We start from the raw sequence: 18856 nt of genomic DNA, 5'->3' as shown, positions 1-18856 counted from the left end.
ACACACACACACACACACACACACACACACACACACACACACACACACACACACACACACACACACACACACACACACACACACACACACACACACACACACACACACACACACACACACACACACACACACACCCCATTTGTATTGTATGAGAGAGGTTCCAGGTTGAATTGAGGCGAATATTTGTAATGTTCAGAGGTTGTTGTTTAATATTCATGAGAATATTTGTCATTGTTCAAATGATAATAAACATTAGCATAAAGCATATTTGTCCACTCATATGTTGATAAGAGTATTAAAAACTTGAAAAATATTCCTCTAAGGTACATTTAGAACAGATAAAAAATGTGCGATTTTGCGATTAATCGCGATTAACTATGGACAATCATGCGATTAATCGCGATTAAATATTTTAATCGACTGACAGCCCTAATATATATATATGGTTAGAATAAAGATAAAGATTTGTGTTAAAATCATAATGTGACAATATAACATAACAGCCAAAACAACGTAATTCGAGCAACTAGCATAAATCAATATTAACCGCCCGTAGCGGACTTCCTTTTGTAACAGGCGTAAAGTAAATGTTGGGTTTTGGTTTCACTTAGGAAACAAAAATCATAGTACTAAGTCACTTACGAGAACATTGAACGTCAACGTTTCCATTGATTACAGACACATACTATATATAATTCAAGTTCTAAATGGCCTTTGATACTGTTAATAACCAAGACAAAGTCATGAAAGAAGAGGTTTTCTTCTCCTTTTCATTCACAGACATTTGTTTAAGACATTAGACCAAAAACCTTTTGTCCGCTGCTTTCCCTACTGCTGCAGGGGAGTAGTTTCTTACTCCGTGATAAGAGCAGGTCAAATAAATTACAAGTTGCATGAGACATGATCTTGTCCTATACATTCGTTGAGTGCTGTTGTGGTTCAAATTCTTTAGTTTTATGAAGTTACTACCCTCAAGTGGCCCTTGTGTGTTTTGTTTATAGTCTTTCACATTTACTTTGTGTCGATACCTTTTAGTGATGGACGGAGCCACCAAACATCTTTAACGTCTGCCTTTTGGGAAAAAACATTAACCTGATAAAAAGGCTTTCTGAATGGAGGAGAAAGTCAAAACTCCACAAATAATGAAACTTCGGACTTCATGTTGAAAGGCAACATTTTATTTAATACAAGACTATTGCAAAAGCTTTTAAATGTAGGGTTGGCAAAAAAAACGTGTCTGACATTGGATACATGGATACATGATGTATTCCAGAGTCGAATATGAGCCCTTCAATCTACTGTACTGCCTGAGGTGAACAAGGGGAAACACATTACTCTTAAATATAATTTAGAAAGATTCTTGCAAAACATACATCTGAATGTTGCCTTTTATTTCCCTGTAAATGTGGGTGAACAGACACCCACTTGACAAAACAATTACGAGTGGAAAGGCGGTGCTTTCAAAGTCACATTTCCTTCAATGTCATTCGTTATAAAAACTTACCTTTTCATTACTACAGTATTTTAGTCATGCATTGACAGTGAAGGTGTCTTTAGTGCTGTTTTAAAGTGTGTGTGCTGTTTGACTTTGTACAGCTCAAATAACACATGAAGAGGTGAATAACGTTGAGCACATATGTTCTCAGAGTCAGACGTAAACAGTATCAACTCAGAATCACTGTGTGTTGGCTCTTTTGTTTTTCTTTGTAATGTGATTTACAGTACATAAAGCCGACAAATACTGTGTTAAAGTGAACACTATGAGTGACAATGATTAAACTAAAATTAGATTTATGTTTCCTTGTGAAACACTTCCCTTCTTGCACCTCTAACCTCATTACATATCCTGTAGGTCTCTTCAGAGGAAACAGATTCAGTGGTCGGTCAAAGGAAGGGAAATGGCTTTTCCTCTCTCACTGTATCTGTGACATGTGAATTTACTCTTGCTTTGAAGTAAAATGCCTAAATGCTTTGAGACTAGAAATAAAAGTTATGGACACGAAATGTTTTTCTCGTAAATTATTTGGCAAACATTCTGCAACAAAAATGCATTTGGACAAAAATAGCTCTATTACTAAGTAATGCATTACTGCCCAACGCAGCACCAGACCTACATCATGTCCTAAAGGTACTGACATGTCAGTGACAAAATGAATGACCATGCACACACATGTACAGTGAGCTTCAATAGCAAAATGCTTTCGACACGGACAAGAATAAAAGTAGATTCCCATTGCACTGGAAATTCTGTACACTGTTGTGACAGGAAGTTTGTCTGTCAGTTGTTTAGTCGTCTTTTGTGTGTCTGCTGGGTATCAGTAAGTCACAACATGTCACATGGTGCTTGGTCACACAGCTTTTCAATTTAATTGAAAAGGGGACATGATCGAAGGTTTGGTTAATCGAGGGTCGTGGTCTGCTTTTCAGCCAATCACAATGACTTCTACTTTGTTAACCTTGATGACTTTAGTGTAAATGTTCCATTTGGGTGTGCAGACATCAGCAGTGCAAGGGAAGGGCTCTGTGGCACAATGATGGGAAGACTGGCTGCTCTGTTTCTTCTAAGGACATTGTGTGAGTGCAACTTTAATTACTACTTAAAGACGAGCACTACTATTTTCGAAAGGTCGTATTAAAGTTTAGAAATGTTTAATTATTAGTATTACTGTATTATCTTATCAACTTTCATTGTCTATTCTTATCAATCATTGTTTTTGTCCTATTGTCTCTTTTTTCAGCCCTGATTCAAACTGCAGATGTTCCTCACCAGATCTCTTTGACTCTGGTGGAACTTGGTGGTAATTTGACTCTGACATGTTCAGTCTTTACAAATGAAGCCTGGATGGTTTACTGGTATAAGCTGAAGTTTGGATATATGTTTCAAACAGTTGCGGCAGGAACTTTTGACAAAATACAACTTCAAGGACAATTTAACAACTCAAGATTCAACATCACAAAACGGCATACTCAGAATATTTTAAACATCAGAAATGTCACAAAAGAAGATGAAGCAACGTACTTCTGTCAAGCAGGGTCGTCATACAAACTGGAAATGATTTACGGCACACTTTTAGTTGTGAATGGTAAAGTATATTCATTTCAATTACTTAATTTACTACATTGTAAAATCCTTAAAATTACTTTATTCTTAATGTTTGTCCATCACACAGATCATAAAAATCTGAAGAAATCTGTCTACGTGAAGCAAAGAAGACTGAGTCAGTCCAGCCCGGCGACTCAGTGACTCTCCAGTGTTCACTCCTCTCCAAACACAAAGAAAATGCAGATCAGTGTCCAGGTGAACACAATGTGTACTGGTTCAGATCTGGATCAGGAGAATCCCATCCAAGCATCCTTTACACTCACAGTGAGGATCAAAAGGAACGCAGTTGTGTCTTCAGTCTGTCCAAAACTATACACAACTCCTCTGATACCGGGACGTATTACTGTGCTGTGGCTACATGTGGACAGATCCTGTTCGGAGAAGGAACTACAGTGGAGACAAGTACGTTTTTAAATTCTTATTTAAATTACATTTGAATGTTTATTAATATTAAGTCTCTAAGTGTGTTTATATAGCGGGATGAAGTATGAGCTACAACTACACTGATCAGCCATAACATTATTACCACCTGCCTAATATTGTGTAAGACCCCCTTTTGCGGGCAAAACCATCCTGACCCGTCGACGCATGGACTCCACTAGACCTCTGATGGTGTGCTGTATGGTATCTGGCACCAAGACGTTGCAGCAGAACCTTTAAGTCCTGTAAGTTGTGAGGTTTGGGCCTCCATGGATCAGACTTGTTTATCCAGCACATCCCACAGATGCTCAATCGGATTGAGATCTGGGGAATGTGGAGGCCAAGTTAACACCTTGAAATTATTGTCGTTCCTCAAACCATTCCTGAACCATTTTATGTGTTGTGTGGCATCACGCATTATCCTGCTGAGAGGCCACTGCCAACAGGGAATGTTCAGTATATTCCTTATAGGCTATATTAGTTACACAACGTTTTTTGCCAATGCACCATCCCATCTTATAACATTATTATATACGTCCATGCCAATATTCTGCATCTGTTGTTATTTAATAATAGGAAGGAAATGAAGGCGTGCGGGTTCGAACATCGATTGCTGTATATCATAGGTTAGCTTATGATCAATCCAAGTGTTTAAGTGTTTGATAGGGACGTTTGCATATTAAGTGTTGATCAGACATCAAATTAAAATCAAACTTAAATTAAATCTAGAGTGATTGTAAGGAAAATAATTACAATAAATTAAAATCTTCTTTGGTGGAGGTACATTTTCTTTTATTCTAACTAAATATTATTGCATTTTCCTTTTCATGTTTCAGGAACCGTCTCATGGACAGACGATGTATTTCTGCTTCTGCCGTCTGTGGTCTCGGCCATTAGTGTGATTGTTATAGCCATCCTTATTCACGCCATCAAGAGAAACAAGTGTGATTATTGCCATAATAAAGGTAAAATAAGTTACCTATGTAAAATACACATTATTTAGCTGATGCTAATATCATTTTTTTTACAAACTAGGGCATCCTTTTCTATTTTTAACTTGTGTTCATATTGTAGCTGCTGTTTACCTGCAAGAAAATGTTGCAAAAAGGAATGTGAAGGTAAGATCAACATTGCAAAGGCTTATGATGCAACTCGATCAGGTTTATTATCACAAATAATTTGTAATATATTTCCTTAGAGAAATGAAGACCCATGGATTTATTCTACTGTCGTCTTCACCGTGATGGAAACTGGCCCCGGGGTCTACACGGCTGCCAAGGCTTTTTGATCTCAGTCAAATGTGGAGTCAGCGATTCTCAAGAAAGATTGTTGATATTTGATCTTAAAAACAAATGTCCCTCTTCGTATTTACCCCGCCTCTTGCTCCCACTGCCTTTCTCTTTACACATCCATGGCCCTCCTTTCCCCTGTCCTCTGGACACTGCACAGGCATAAACACCCTGATGCTGATTGGCTGGATCATAACCAGCTTTTCTTTTAGCATAGGCACATAATGCAGTCAGCTAGCGGAGTGTAAGTAGATATTTGCTAGCAGTTTATTGGATTTAAATCTTAGACGGCACCTTTTAACTGGACTGTATTAGATATCTTTGTACCAAATGTGATATAATGGTAATGTGTTTCAGTTTAAAGCTGTTATAACGAGCTTGCATTACTCATACAATGTTTGTTTGATGTTTTTTTCTTCTTATGCTTAAGTGATATTGAATGAGTTTGAATAAAAAATGCATTTTGTTCCATTTCTGTATGTTGAGAACTTTTTGTCAAACACAGATATTAGTGAATGACTGTCAAACATCTATACTGTCGTCTCACTGATTCTATGCCGCCGTACACCCTTTGTCTTTATCAACTTGGTAGAACAAAGCAGGAAGAGTCTATTTCCTCTATATATAATCTATGTTCTGCTCATCTCCGTACCATACACCAGGGGGCATTAAAAGGCGTTGTTTTTTTCTATTAAAGCAAATGTAGCTTCATTACTGTATTTTTGGTGAAAAGCAGTCATTTGGATTGTTTTCTGTTTTCATGTTTCTTCTTCTGCTAATATAAAACTAGTACAATTACAGCAAACATATTTATTTTTCTTAAAATATGTGTGCCATATAACCAAAAGTACATACAACAATAATTTTTTGAAAATGATAAATAGTTCATACAAAGTTCAACCCATTTTATCCATCGAATATCGAGTAACCAGCCATTTTTGTCATTAAATCAATATTAGCAAACCTTTTTACTTTAATATATTCTACACAGTAATGTTACACACTGCTCTGTTTCCAAGTGACTGCATTTGATGCTGGGTGATGATTAGTAAGGGAACACATGTTCAATCAGTTGCATCCAATACCCATCCAAAAGAACAATGCACAGTAATTAAATGCATCTTAGATGCAGAATTGCTTTTTGATGAACATTGATTACCCACATAATTTTCTCTGGGTGTTTGAAAAGTTTATTGATTTCAACTTGAGGCATTCTCAGTCGCCTCCTCATGCCTGTGCAACAAGCAGTGTTCTTTCGTGCTTGTCACATCAACAACCAGCTTTTTAAAAGCAAAATATAAAGCAAAGTAATTAACAGCACAACATTTGTTAAAAACATGCAAAGGTGAGCTAAGCTAAAGCTCACACGGGCGCGTGGTGCTGTGTGTGGTTTGCTCTCACAGCGGAGTACACACACTCCTGTGGTAATTCTTGCTTTTGCTTCACTTTTTTCACTTTTCTTGTGGAGTAATTCAGTGCTGCATAGTTTACCGCCTCTTCGTCTCCATCCTGAAAATCATATAGTCTATTAAACATACATTCCTTTAATATTAGGCCTGTGAAATGAAAAACACTTAATCCAAACCAAGTCTTTGAATGTTTGAGTCTAAAGTCAGAAAATGTAGTTTCAAAGTTACAAATATATTTACCAGGTCAGTTGATTCATCCACTGCCGCCTCGTTGGCTCTAGGATTACGGGTGGTACACGTTGCTACTGCAGAAAGAGTTAAATAATGTTAGATGGAGTTCAATTGTTCAATTGTCGCTGAATTTTTAAGTAGAGTCTGGAGTTTTACCCTTTTATGGGAATTTTACTTTTGGATTTCATTTTGAAATATAACTAAATGAAACTGTAGTTATGAGTTCACAGAATATGTTGAGTACATGTATGGTGACATCATACATGACATGTCTGCATAGAGAATATTATTTTAGAGTTAATTATTTAAGTTGCATTTCCTCTCTTGACAGATGAAGACATTTGAAAGGATGTTGAGATAACCCAGGACTCAAACTCGCAACCATTTTACAGAAAGCTCAAAATGTATATCCTTTGGATTAAACTGATGAATTAATACTTATACTTGCTTGATGAGGATTAGAAAGAGGGAAGCTTGGGAAGAAAATGATTCAACAATTAACATAAATAAAGGCCTCCGTAGGAGACACAAAGTGTATGAATGTTATGTGCTTGGGTTTAAGCCCATTGTGATGTTGGGCCTGTTATTACTGGGTAAAATTAACCGAAGTTACAATAAAACTACATTCCTACAATTTAGAACATGAACAAATATTGATGCCTTAAAACCAGTTAAGCCCCATGCCCCTGGTATACCAGTTAATGCCCCATTAAGCTATCATCCTCTGATAGGATAGGTGGTTGTACCTTTATTCAGACTACGGGATTTATATGTATTGATTCTGTCATCCCTAGTTCTTTGTCTGATATGGTTAATTAACAACAGCAAAACAGCCTATTGAGACACTGTGTTAGTATATTTAATGGACGTGATGTGAACAATATAAAGATTATGACTAATTTGTTTGTATGTTGTGTTATTTAAGCATATGCACAATAAAACACATACACAGAAGAAACACATTTCCTGTTTGTATGATGCTATTCCACAGGACAATGGTTGGTAACGGTAGTGTTATGCTGTAATTGTGCCTGGTTGTCATCGCTGACATTTATGATGTTAAAAAGATACTGAGTTTTATTTTTGTTGCTGTGAACCATGAGTCTTTAAATTGTTCAGTAACTGTTAATTTTCCAAGAATGACAGTGAAGACAAGACACTTCTAGTAAAATATTTAGCCTTCTGTCTCCAAAACTGGACATTAAAAAGGAGAACGTCAGCCATCTTCAACCACAGCCAAAGAGATCAGGTGTGAATCCTGTGCATTGAGAGGAAATGTGACCAAACTACACAGAAAAACCCCTATGATTCTGTCAATCCTGCATTATTGTGCAATGCATCAGGTTTAAAGATTTGTTCTACAACAGATATTTTGACTCTGCCAGATATTATCTACAAATCCAATGAATAGCACCTTTGTTAACCAAGTTGAATTGTCCACTGACAGATAAGTAGTATCATGCATTTTATACATCACATATCTTATCTTATATTTTTTACATGTGCACTTTGAGACACTTATGACAATATATTATGGACACAATGTTTCTTTCAATCTTTCAGATCTCACATCCTTTTGTAAAGACCGTATGCATTAGAACAAGAGGCAAAGCCACATGCAACAGCTACACTGAGAGTCGTGCGTTGTGGTGGGCCATCTCTCCACCCTTTGACCGCTATCAATTCCTGTACTCAGAACAGACCTGCTTATGGGCCTCAACAGGATGTGAAGCGAGGAGAGACGCTTCAGAAGCTTCATTGTTTAAGTTTGACTTGTTCCTTTGCTCATTCAAAAGAAAAAAGTATATGCTTCAGATGCAACAAAAAGCATCTACAACCATTTGCAATCAAGATATTAACATATCATATATTTTTTGATATACTTTATTAATCCCCGTGGGGAAATTGTTTTTCTGCATTTGACCCATCCTAGTTCAAACTCCTGCTTTGACTAGACCTGGGTGGGTTCAGTGAATGATTAGCACCTCCCCTCTCGGACTGGGACTACAGATAAAAGGTATCAACTCGCAGTAAGGTGAAATGAAAAGGGTCATCACATAGTGAGATTAGTGTATTTCACTTGCCAACGAAGAAATACAAAACCAGGTAAATCAGCGGTGTAAGCTCAGCGTCCTGAGGTTTATAGAATGATACAGGTACAAGCGCCCCTTTGTATTCACACCTCAGTGTGAAGCCCAACCACAGCAGCTGAAGTTTCCATGCATCATCTGGTTGTCAGTGTGAAGCATTTATATCTGACTGTTTGTGTGAACGTACAAGGCATGTTATGGCTTGTTGTCAATGTCAACAACTGTTGACCCTAAAGAAAGCCACAAACCACAACATGCTGCTCGGACAGATGTTCTGGACATAGTATTTAACATGGCTGCTCTGTTTTTTCACTATGGCAAATGGCAGGTTATATGTTCGGTGTACACAAATCAGAAAAGATAAATACATCCATTTCTAATTCAGCTGCAACAACAATGTGGTAGGATTAGACCTAAGAGACCTATATAGGCTGTTGTGCTTTTTGTTGCATTACAAGCAATGCATTTATATTGAAATGTTAATGGTGTCAGATCCTTTTCAAGCTAATGTTTATTTAATGTAAATTAATTGCAAATCTTCAGTTTGTTGAACTATTTGCCTTTTACAAAAGATGGCAGAAAGCACAATTTTTAATCATATCCCATAGAGGAATACGTTTAATGCAGAAAATGGTGGGAAATATTCTTGATGGCGTGAAGAACAAATAAATAAACTTTGACCGATACAAATCGACAGCTTAAGTTATGATGTTTGCAAATTGGACCGTGTTTCTTAAAATACACAATATGTCTCTGATTTGACCATCAATATTTACTACTGGTATATTGAAATGTTTGGTGTTTTGTAAAATGCCAACTAATGGTACATGGGAAATGATAAATGATATAACAAATATGCAATGCAGTCGCAGCCTCGTGGCTTAGCCTTCAATATGCCGACAAGGAGCGCAAACATGCATTGTTCGTGTGAGTAAACTGCACTGTTTTTGTCAAACACAACTTCCTACAGTCATTTTTTAAATATACAGAATTAGAAAACCTCTTTGTAAATCCTTAGGTTGTTTTTCATACACAAGTAGAAAAATAAAGCCACTTCAGTGACAGAAGGGTCATTTTTCCACCCTTTGGCCATCAAGACTGTCGACTCAGAACTAACCTGACTATAGGATTCAAAATGATATGCAGTGAAGGGATAGTGGCAAGGAAGGACATTTTTAATTGTTTTTCAACCTGCTAAGTGAAGGAAAAATATTATATGTATGTGCAATCTTAAAATATTGCAGATGAACATGTAGACAATATCATTAATGTGGAGAGGCTGGTAATCCAATAGTGCTCTAAGTGATGTGAATTGAAGCGGATTTTAGAAAGGTTGTCAGACTCATCTAGACAGTTTAAAACTGCATTATGATATCTTGTAGTTTCCTCAGTTGTATTTATTATCCTTTAATGTGTTGTCCAATACTGTCAGCACAGGTTTTCAATATATTCAAGTATAACTGCATAGGCAATATGCTACCTCTAATCTTTATTGAAAGTGTTAAAATGCCTTTGGTGAATTGAGAAGAATAATGCTTCAAAAAGACTAGGGAGGGACCAGTGTTACAGGAAGGGCAACTTTGAACCTGTATTCCGTGAAAACCAATCAGATGCATTTGACATACATACTCGTGACCATGTGACTTCTACTTTAAAATCACTCAAATACCAAAGAGTTCTCTAACAAAATACAATATCAAGATGCTGCTTTTATGGGTAACACTGCTTGTTCTTCACCAAGGCTGTAAGTGCAAGTATCTAGTTAAGAATGTCCATGCACACTATACATAATGTACCTAAACTTTGTTAGTGCATGATACATATTGTGCACTAATTGTTATTTAATGTTTCACGTGTTGTATTCTGTCATTTATTTCAGATACGCTGGTTCCAGTGACTACAGTTCCTCTTGGTGAATCTGTGACCTTCACGTGTGCTCTGCCTACTACTGAGTTTGGCAGTAAACAGCTCTACTGGTTCAAACAAAATGCTGGAGAGACTCTGACATTAATTGTGACACTGCTCGGATCTACAAAACCTGAGTTTGCACCAGAGACTTCTGACTCAAGATTGGAGGTAAAACGGGATAACAAGTTAAGCACCCTCACAATTCGGACGACAATCCCAGAAGATGAAGGAATGTATCACTGCTTAAGCACAGAGTCTTATGGAAATCCTGTATGGAGTGGGACATATTTGTTACTAAAAGGTAAATGTGATCTAGTTCATTAGAATGAGTTTTGTAAATGCTTCGGGTCGGATCCAAAGCTGCACTTTGGTAATATTTAAGCAAAGTAACATTTCAATTATCTGTTGCATTTTAACACAAATTAAAATACAAATTCAGTTAGACATACAATTAAGATTAAATTATTCTATTTATTTTCAGATATTTGTATTTACTTTGGATGTTGATTTCTTGATGAATAAGAGGTATGACTTTCAGGTGTTAAGAGCAATGATGGCTCTTGAGTCTGTTTGTTTTGGATTTGATACACCTGTAGCGCCTGCCGGAGGGCGGCAGGTTGAACAGGTGAAAGCCGGGGTGTGAACTGTCCTTAACAATGTTGTTGGCTCTACTGAGGCAGCGGGAGGTGTACATGTCCATCAGGGAGGGGAGAGGGCAGCCGATGATCCTCTGTGCGGCTTTTACAACTCTCTGGAGCCTCACCCTGTCGGCCTCAGTGCAGCTGGTGTACCACACTGTGATGCAGTATGTTAATAGGCTCTCGATGGTAGAGCGGTAGAAGATCACCAACAGCTTAAATAATCGATATTTAAACAATCTAAATTACACTTTGAGGGAATCTCTACCAATAAAGCAGCTCCACATTTGCTAAATATCAGCAGATTCATGTTAATACTTTTACAAATGTCAGATAAAATGGGATCAATTTTTTAAAACAGTTTTGTATTTTTCAGGAAACACTCAGAGGACTTCAAACTATTCTGTTGTTCAGTGCCCGACATTATCTGATCCAGCTCCTCCAGGAAACTCGATGACCCTTCAGTGTTCGGTCCTCTCTAAATATGAGAATAAAACATGTCCAGGAAACATCAGTGTGTTCTGGTTCAGAGCCGGATCAGACAAATCTCGTCCTAGCATCATCTACACTGATGGAAGAAGACAAGAGGAATGTGAGAAGTTACCGGACACTCAGAAGAGTTGTGTTTATCGCTTCTCAAAGAACTTCAGCTCCTCTAATGCCGGGACTTACTACTGTGCTGCGGCCACATGTGGAGAGATATTATTTGGAGATGTAACTGCAGGTAAAAGTATTGCTATATATTTTAATATTTTGTCTCCCTTTTACTGCTGGGTTAGGTGCTTTTAGGTTTGAAAAATATTTATATTCAAAATTCTTTGATATACAATATATTCCCCAGGAGTTTTCACCTTAATGGTCTCACCATCCCATTAAATATAATATTTGAAGATATTCTGGACAATATTTTTACATTATATTTGGCATCTTCATATCCTACTAATAGGCAGGAAAGGATATACAATTCTCTAAGGGTTACAGTATTCATTTGTTGCTGTTCATCATAAGATAGTAATAAGAAACCCAAGTAAGTGTCATTTTATTAGGAAATCTGCATATTTACGAGTTTATAAAAAGTCAAATAAAATCCAGAATGATTGTAAGGAAATATTAGTTGTATTGTAAAGTAAATTCCTCGTGTTTTCTTCAGCTTCTCTCGGTAATTTACAGACTTACAACATATATCTGCTGTGTGGGATCTCGGCTACAAGTCTGATTGTTATATCCGTCCTTATTCACGCCATCAAGAAAAGCAAGTGTGAATGTGACCATAATAAGGGTAATTAAATGTACCTTACTATATAACATGATGATAATATCACTTATTTTATAAACAAGTGCATGCTTATCTATTTCTAATTATTTTCCCTTTTGAAGCTGCTGTGTCCCTGCAAGACTGTGTTGCAAACATGAATGCAAAGGTAAGATCAACATACATACAACAGGGACAATTAATCTATTTCAGTTTTTCACATAGTTTGCTAAATATTTTCACAGAGAAATGATGACCAATGGATTTATTCTACTGTCATCTACAACGTGATGAAAACCAGCATTGGTGGAACGAGAGACAAAAAAGCATCAAAGAGAGAGAGGATCTACGCTGCCGCCAAGGCATTTTGAAATGTTAGCTTTTTAAAAGTGGCGTCAGAGAGTCCTTTCCCTGTCCTGTGCACATGCATGAGTGCCAGTTGCTGATTTGTTGGACCAGCGTTGCACGGCTCACCCCAGACAGGCAGTATACCAGATTATTTCTCAGCATACACATAGAGCGGACAGCGAGAGCACCGCAAGGATATATTAGCTGATATTTGACAGAGTATTGTATTAATGTAGTTGAAGCGCAAGTTTTATAGCATGTTGTAATTAGCTTGTGTTTTGCATATCAAGTATATATTGATTACTTTTTTATCTTCTTTTAATGCTTACATGTATAACCTGTCGATTGAATAAAAAAAAAAAATGTTTTGTATGTGGCTGCAAATAATAAAAATGTGTCCCCTTAATAAATGGGACCCAGCAGCTTGAGTGGCAAATCAGAGGAAAAGGGTATTTTTTTCTTGTGAGGCCGGGTTCATATATCTCTATTAAATCATTAAACACTGTTCTAATTATCATTTTGAACACATCTTATAAAGAAAACAAAGTTACAAGAGGAACTAAAATAACCAAGACAACAGCAAGAGGAAAGCTGAACCTCATATTTAAAAATGCTCCAGGCAGCTTTTCTTTCAAACATAGATGTGAGAAAACAACCAGAGTCCTCTATATGCCGTGACTCAGAAGGAGAGAAGAAAAGTAATTATTTGATCATGTTTAATACCAGCTAGTCAGGTTGTTTGTTAATGTGTTGTAGTTCACAGTATGACAGACAGCAGTGTAGAATAGGGCCGTGTTGAATACTGTTTTAGTTAGTATTCATTTAACAATACCCGTGTTGGCTGATGTGATTTCTTGACAAAAAAAGATGGCTATGATTTCTTAGATATATAAAACTGAACTAAAAGAAAAGCTCCTGTCTATCATCCTTTGGGGTGGAACTGTGCATGATGAATATGAAAAATATGGTGTATGGAAATGTGGTTATATTGTGCACATATAAGTGAATAAGCGGAATAAATACATTTGCGGTTATTTTATTAGTTTCCTCGAGCTAACGTTTAATCCTTACTCTTAAAAATAAATCAAAATCTACGGCTTTTCACCTTTCAGTGCCCCCTGGTGTTTGGTGTTCATACATGAGACCACTTGTGTTTCATGAACCAACATGGCTTGCTTACATTTTGAATCATTCTCACAACAACCACCAAATGTTAAAGTTGTCAAACTTAAAGAGGCTTCCTGTATAATGATTTCACAGAGCAATAGTTTTATTGTGACTGCAGTAACATTTCCCGTCATGCTTCCTTTTAACTAGAAGCATTATTCTGCCTTTCACTGTCAATGAAGAAAACAATTAAAGTCTTCTCTGGAGAGACAATTGACACACTTGCATTCAAATCATATTTAGTATTTCTTACCACATTTGGTGGAATGTTTATGTAAGAAATATTCATGTTTGAGTAGGTTTTTTAGGGAATGGACTTAAAAAGACCAAGTTGATAAAAACCATGGGGCGCATGATTGTAAAGAAGCAGTGTACCTGCGGCCTAGATGCACAACAGGCCTTCGCTAATATCTGTTTGCATCACTATTTCACAACATTTGAAATCCAACAAACCCAAATGGAACAAAATGCCCTTTTATTTTAATCAAGTATTTTTACATGTAAGCATATGAACAAAAGAATATTCCAGAGAAACATCATAGGCTCAATGCAAGCTAAATCGCACATGGTATAACAGCTTTTAGCTTTAAAACTCAAACAGGCAAGCTGCAGTCTGCTTATTTAATGCAATACAATTGTCAAATTCAGGAAACATCTCATTATCCGCTTGCTGTCCGATCAGTGAGCAAAACAAATATTTGTCAGCCCTAGCCGAGTCCACTTCCAACAAGCTAATCCGTTCAAAAAGCCTTGGCAGCAGCGTAGATCCTCTCTCTCTTTGCTGCTTTTCCCTCCTTCGTTACACCAATGCTGGTTTCCATGACGGTAAAGACGACAGTAGAATAAATCCATGGGTCTTCATTTCTCTGAGGAAATGTAATGCAGATAAGAACGAACTTGGTCAAAACTGATCAAGATGCACGATACGTTTTTTTGCAATAGTGATCTTACCTTTACATTTCTTTTTGCAACATTTTCTTGCAGGGACACAGCAGCTACAATATGACACAAATAATTTAGAAATAGATAAGGATAACCTCGTTTTTGATAAATACTGATATTAGCATCAGCTAATAAGAGATATACTGTAGAGATGGACTATACTTACCCTCGTCGTGGCAATAATCACACTTGCTTTTCTTGATGACGTGAATAAGGATGGCTATGACAATCACACTAATGGCCGAGACCACAGACGGCAGAAGCAGAAATACATCGCCAGTCTGTAAATCTCCAAAAGACCGTAAGCCGGTTCCTGAAACATGAAAGGAAAACGCAATAACATTTAGTACTTTCACCCAAGAATATTTTACTTCAAATATTTCTTCACAATCAATATGGATTTTATCCATTTATTTGAATGTAACCTTGCAAATGTCCCTATCAAACACTTACACCACACTGACTTAAACCACTTGGGTTTCTTATTACAAACATGTGATGTACATCAATGATGTCTAAGGCCAGATAAAATAATGCCCAAGGCATCTGGAATACTTAAATTAGATTGGCTTGCCATCCATAAAGACAGCTTAAAGAAGATAATAGAGAACCAACTGTATAACTTAGAGTTAAATACAAATAAATCCCAAACTTAAAAGCACATAAATTAACAATAAAAGGAAGAAAACGGGTTAAAATAAACAGCAATACTTTTACCTTCTATGTTCAGTTTTGTTCCGTCTCCGAATACTATTTCTCCACATGTGGCCACAGCACAGTAGTAAATCCCAGCATCAGAGGAGTTGAAGTTCTTTGAGAGGTGATAAACACAACTCTTCTGAGTGTCCGATGTCTTCTTACACTCATTTGGTTCATTTCCATCAGTGTAGATGATGTTAGGATAAGACGTATCTGATCTGACTCCAAACCAGTGTACACTGTGCTCCCCTGGACATTTCTTGTTCTCAGAGTCAGAGAGGACTGAGCACTGGAGAGTGGCGGAGTCTCCTGGATGAACTGGATCGGATAGTGTCGGCCACTGAACAACAGTAACGTTTGTCGCCCTCAGAGTGTTTCCTACAGAACACGACAGTGGAAATTGTTAAACAGTTGTGTTTATCATGTAATTTCAGTAATGGAAGGTCAAAATGAAAATGTCAGATTTTGAAATGGTCAATTATTATGAAACTAAAAGCATCTGTTTTATCTTCACACTACTAACATAAATACAGAGATAGGTATTACCTTCTAAAGACAAATATGTGCTCGTCCATTCATCCTTGCTCCACGTAGTGACTGCGCAGTGATACATTGCCTTATCATCTTGGATTGTCTTCAAAATGGTCAGAGAGCTCATGTTAACTAGATGTTTTACATTGAAACGATAGCGAGGAAACCTTTTTTCAAATGCAGGATTTTCAGTGCCTTTCAACAGTGTAGTAATTAATGTAAGAGAATCACCAACACTCTGTTTGTACCACTTGACTCGTGTATTGCTATGCTCCCAATCAGGGTAAACGCATGTGAAGGTTGCAGATTCACCAAGTTGAACTATGGTCACTGGAATCAGTCCATCTGTATTAAAAGACAATAGAGAGTATATCATTATTATAACAATCATAATCTACAAGTGCAATGGAAGTATACAGGAAAGAAGATTGAACAAACAATATTACTTGCAATTTTATACACACACATTTATTTCTGTAAATACAGCCAGAAATATAAGGTGTGTTTGAGGTTCTGTAACTATATACCAACCTTTAAGAAAAAGGTTGCTCTGATTCTCTTACTAATAAACAAATGTAAAAAATATGTATTTATTTCCCCTCACTAACGCTGAAGTAGTACATTATCTGGAATAGATAGATAGCACTTACATCCTTGATGGAGAAGAAGCAGTGTAATCCATAAAAGGATCATCTTGATGTTGTCTCTTGTTTGGATCTTCGTTGGTTTTGCAGTAAAGGTGAGGATATGAGAAGGTGGGGATGGGTCAGACTGCCACAGTAGGGAGGGCCCAACAAATACATATCCTGTCACAATGTTGTATTGCAACACTTTGACGTTTTGTGGTCTGTTTGAATGGAAGAAAAATGCTGAATGACCTTCATTATGTTTAGAGAAAGATGAAGGGTGTTATACGGGCAGCGGAGCCGCAGTGTGTGGTTCGATCGAGAGGTAGAGACTGTGCTGAACTTGTGCTGAACTTCAGTTGTTGCTTAGTGTACAAGTGAATCTGCAGTCCTGTGTTTGCATCTCTAAATCTTCCCATAGTGCCATGACAAAACAAAACATCATCCAGAGAGAGAGCCAATGTGCTTGGTTAGGAAACAAAATGCATAACAATAATACATTCTCCTTTTTCTTTGGGTACCCGGTGCTGCAAACTTTGCATTTGATTCTTACTTTGAAATAGAGTTCCGGTTCCCAATCCTAAACACATACATATTAAGTGATGACAACCATTACATGATTCGCTCACGTTATTAGGATTTATCCTGTGTGGACCATGAAACTCTGCACCACAAAGACACATTTAGACAACAAACATGTAAACCTGAGAGTGGGACAAGAAAAACCTAGGAAGAGAATTCAGTAGATCACCAAAGTCATTAAGAGTCATTCCGGAGGAGCATAAAAGTGTGTACAAAATATCATGACAATCCTTCAGATATGCGGCTTTCACACCAGCGCTTTTCAGTTTCTAGCTCCGAGCGGGAGCTTTTCTGGTTCAGCTCCGGTTTCCCTTTTCAGCTCCCGCTCTGTGCACACCGCCCACTGGCGCCCCAGAGCTGCCCTTGCTGCGTCATGACGTCACCGTTTACATCGCTGATTTGCCCCCCAACGGCAGCTCACAACAACAACTGCGTCGGGTCGATGATCGTGTTGCTTTTAATCACACGAAGCCAGAATAAATTGAATAACGACTTCTCCAACCTTAACCTCCAGAGTGCCGTGGTTCATTGTTTATTAATGTGTTTCTGCAGCATTTACCGACCGCTGCAGTGCTGGCTGCTCTTCCACAGGAGTTTATTCTCCCGTTAGCTCCCGGTTAGCTCACACTGCAGCGGCCGCTCTAAAGTATTCACTGTCCGACTCACACAAGCAGCTGATGCATATCCCCAGTTCCCCTTAGCCTAAGTGAATGTGTGTACGTCTGAATTGACACTGTTTGGTATCACAACGCTGTTATGAAAGTTTCTCTGGTATAAAACGGGTGATGTTAGCATAGCAACCGAAGCTAAACTGACTACTTGCATCCGATAGCTGCAATAATACAAAACAACACGTCTGCCTCTCTCCACAATGATCGATAACAGCGAACGGATGGTCAAAGTAAGGCACAAATAAACAGAATCACACGAAGCCTGGTTAGTGTTGCCTGACTTTATAAAGTGTGTTTATAGGCACTACTGCTTGTAGGCAGGCATAACAGTCGACCCATGGGAGGTGGGTTTAGTTTCCTGCACGCCTCGACGTAAGCGACGTCACCTCTTAGCTCCAAAGCTCTTGCCTCTGGACCGACAATTTTTTGGAGCTGGAAATGAAGCGGATTCCGGAGCTAAGAGCCGGCGCAGCTCCGGTGTGAACTGGAAAACCCGGCGCTTTTCAGGCTCTAGCTCCGAGCCGGAGCTGAAAAGGCGCTGGTGTGAAAGGGGCAATAGTGGTTGAAAAAAGGCCTCTTGTAACCACATTGTGATTGGGGATCAAAGCTGCTCTCAATACAGAGAGGGGTTGCTTCTTAAATCACTTTCATTAAGGAAATGGCTGCGTGTATGAGTTAGGAGACAAGCGACGGAAAAGAAAATAAGTTTTAAACCAGTTTTTTTATTTCTGAGAAGAGGGGGGGAAATACCAACACTCAAGCCCATAAAATGTTACCATGGATTTTTAAGACTAGACAAATTACATCAACTGGTTTTGTTTAGCTTTTGTGTCAAAAGTGTCCCACATCCAATGAGAATGATCCTCGGACCTTCACCATTTTTTTGGTAATCAACCACTCTGATAAAAATGAAGATACCTGGTAATTCAGACTGTTGCTTTTTTCCCTTA

General features: G+C 37.8%; 2 protein-coding genes and 1 pseudogene across 2 annotated transcripts; 2 read left to right on the top strand and 1 right to left on the bottom strand.

Moving 5' to 3' along the window:
- Positions 1 to 2497: 2497 nt before the first annotated feature.
- On the top strand, positions 2498 to 5283 carry LOC117454454 (uncharacterized; annotated as a pseudogene).
- A 4959-nt stretch (positions 5284 to 10242) lies between these two features.
- Positions 10243 to 13135, top strand: LOC117454380 (uncharacterized). Its single transcript, XM_034093603.1, has 6 exons — positions 10243 to 10286; positions 10422 to 10751; positions 11465 to 11812; positions 12239 to 12367; positions 12466 to 12509; positions 12586 to 13135. Exons 1-6 carry the CDS (start codon positions 10244 to 10246, stop codon positions 12709 to 12711), a joined length of 1020 nt encoding a protein of 339 aa, XP_033949494.1. The 5' UTR covers position 10243; the 3' UTR covers positions 12712 to 13135.
- A 1178-nt stretch (positions 13136 to 14313) lies between these two features.
- LOC117454379 (uncharacterized) lies at positions 14314 to 16864 on the bottom strand. Its single transcript, XM_034093602.2, has 6 exons — positions 16678 to 16864; positions 16043 to 16372; positions 15515 to 15874; positions 14964 to 15110; positions 14807 to 14850; positions 14314 to 14721 (listed from the first exon to the last, which is right to left on the bottom strand). Exons 1-6 carry the CDS (start codon positions 16718 to 16720, stop codon positions 14596 to 14598), a joined length of 1050 nt encoding a protein of 349 aa, XP_033949493.1. The 5' UTR covers positions 16721 to 16864; the 3' UTR covers positions 14314 to 14595.
- Between the last annotated feature and the right edge of the window lie 1992 nt (positions 16865 to 18856).

This window comes from Pseudochaenichthys georgianus, chromosome 10 (assembly GCF_902827115.2).
Source record: "Pseudochaenichthys georgianus chromosome 10, fPseGeo1.2, whole genome shotgun sequence".
In the NCBI taxonomy this organism is placed as follows: domain Eukaryota; kingdom Metazoa; phylum Chordata; class Actinopteri; order Perciformes; family Channichthyidae; genus Pseudochaenichthys; species Pseudochaenichthys georgianus.
Note: the sequence above shows the minus strand (reverse complement) of the source record. Positions and strands in the feature narration are given on the sequence as shown.

What these genes read in the sequence shown, in the direction of transcription:
- LOC117454380 (XM_034093603.1), top strand. Translation starts at nt 10,244, where the DNA reads ATGCTGCTTTTATGGGTAACACTGCTTGTTCTTCACCAAGGCT. An exon ending in TGAATGTGACCATAATAAGG is followed by an intron (nt 12,368 to 12,465) that starts GTAATTAAATGT and finishes TCCCTTTTGAAG; the next exon opens with CTGCTGTGTCCCTGCAAGAC. An exon ending in TTGCAAACATGAATGCAAAG is followed by an intron (nt 12,510 to 12,585) that starts GTAAGATCAACA and finishes ATATTTTCACAG; the next exon opens with AGAAATGATGACCAATGGAT.
- LOC117454379 (XM_034093602.2), bottom strand. Translation starts at nt 16,720, where the DNA reads ATGATCCTTTTATGGATTACACTGCTTCTTCTCCATCAAGGAT. An exon ending in CACATATTTGTCTTTAGAAG is followed by an intron (nt 15,875 to 16,042) that starts GTAATACCTATC and finishes CGTGTTCTGTAG; the next exon opens with GAAACACTCTGAGGGCGACA. An exon ending in TTGCAAAAAGAAATGTAAAG is followed by an intron (nt 14,722 to 14,806) that starts GTAAGATCACTA and finishes ACATTTCCTCAG; the next exon opens with AGAAATGAAGACCCATGGAT.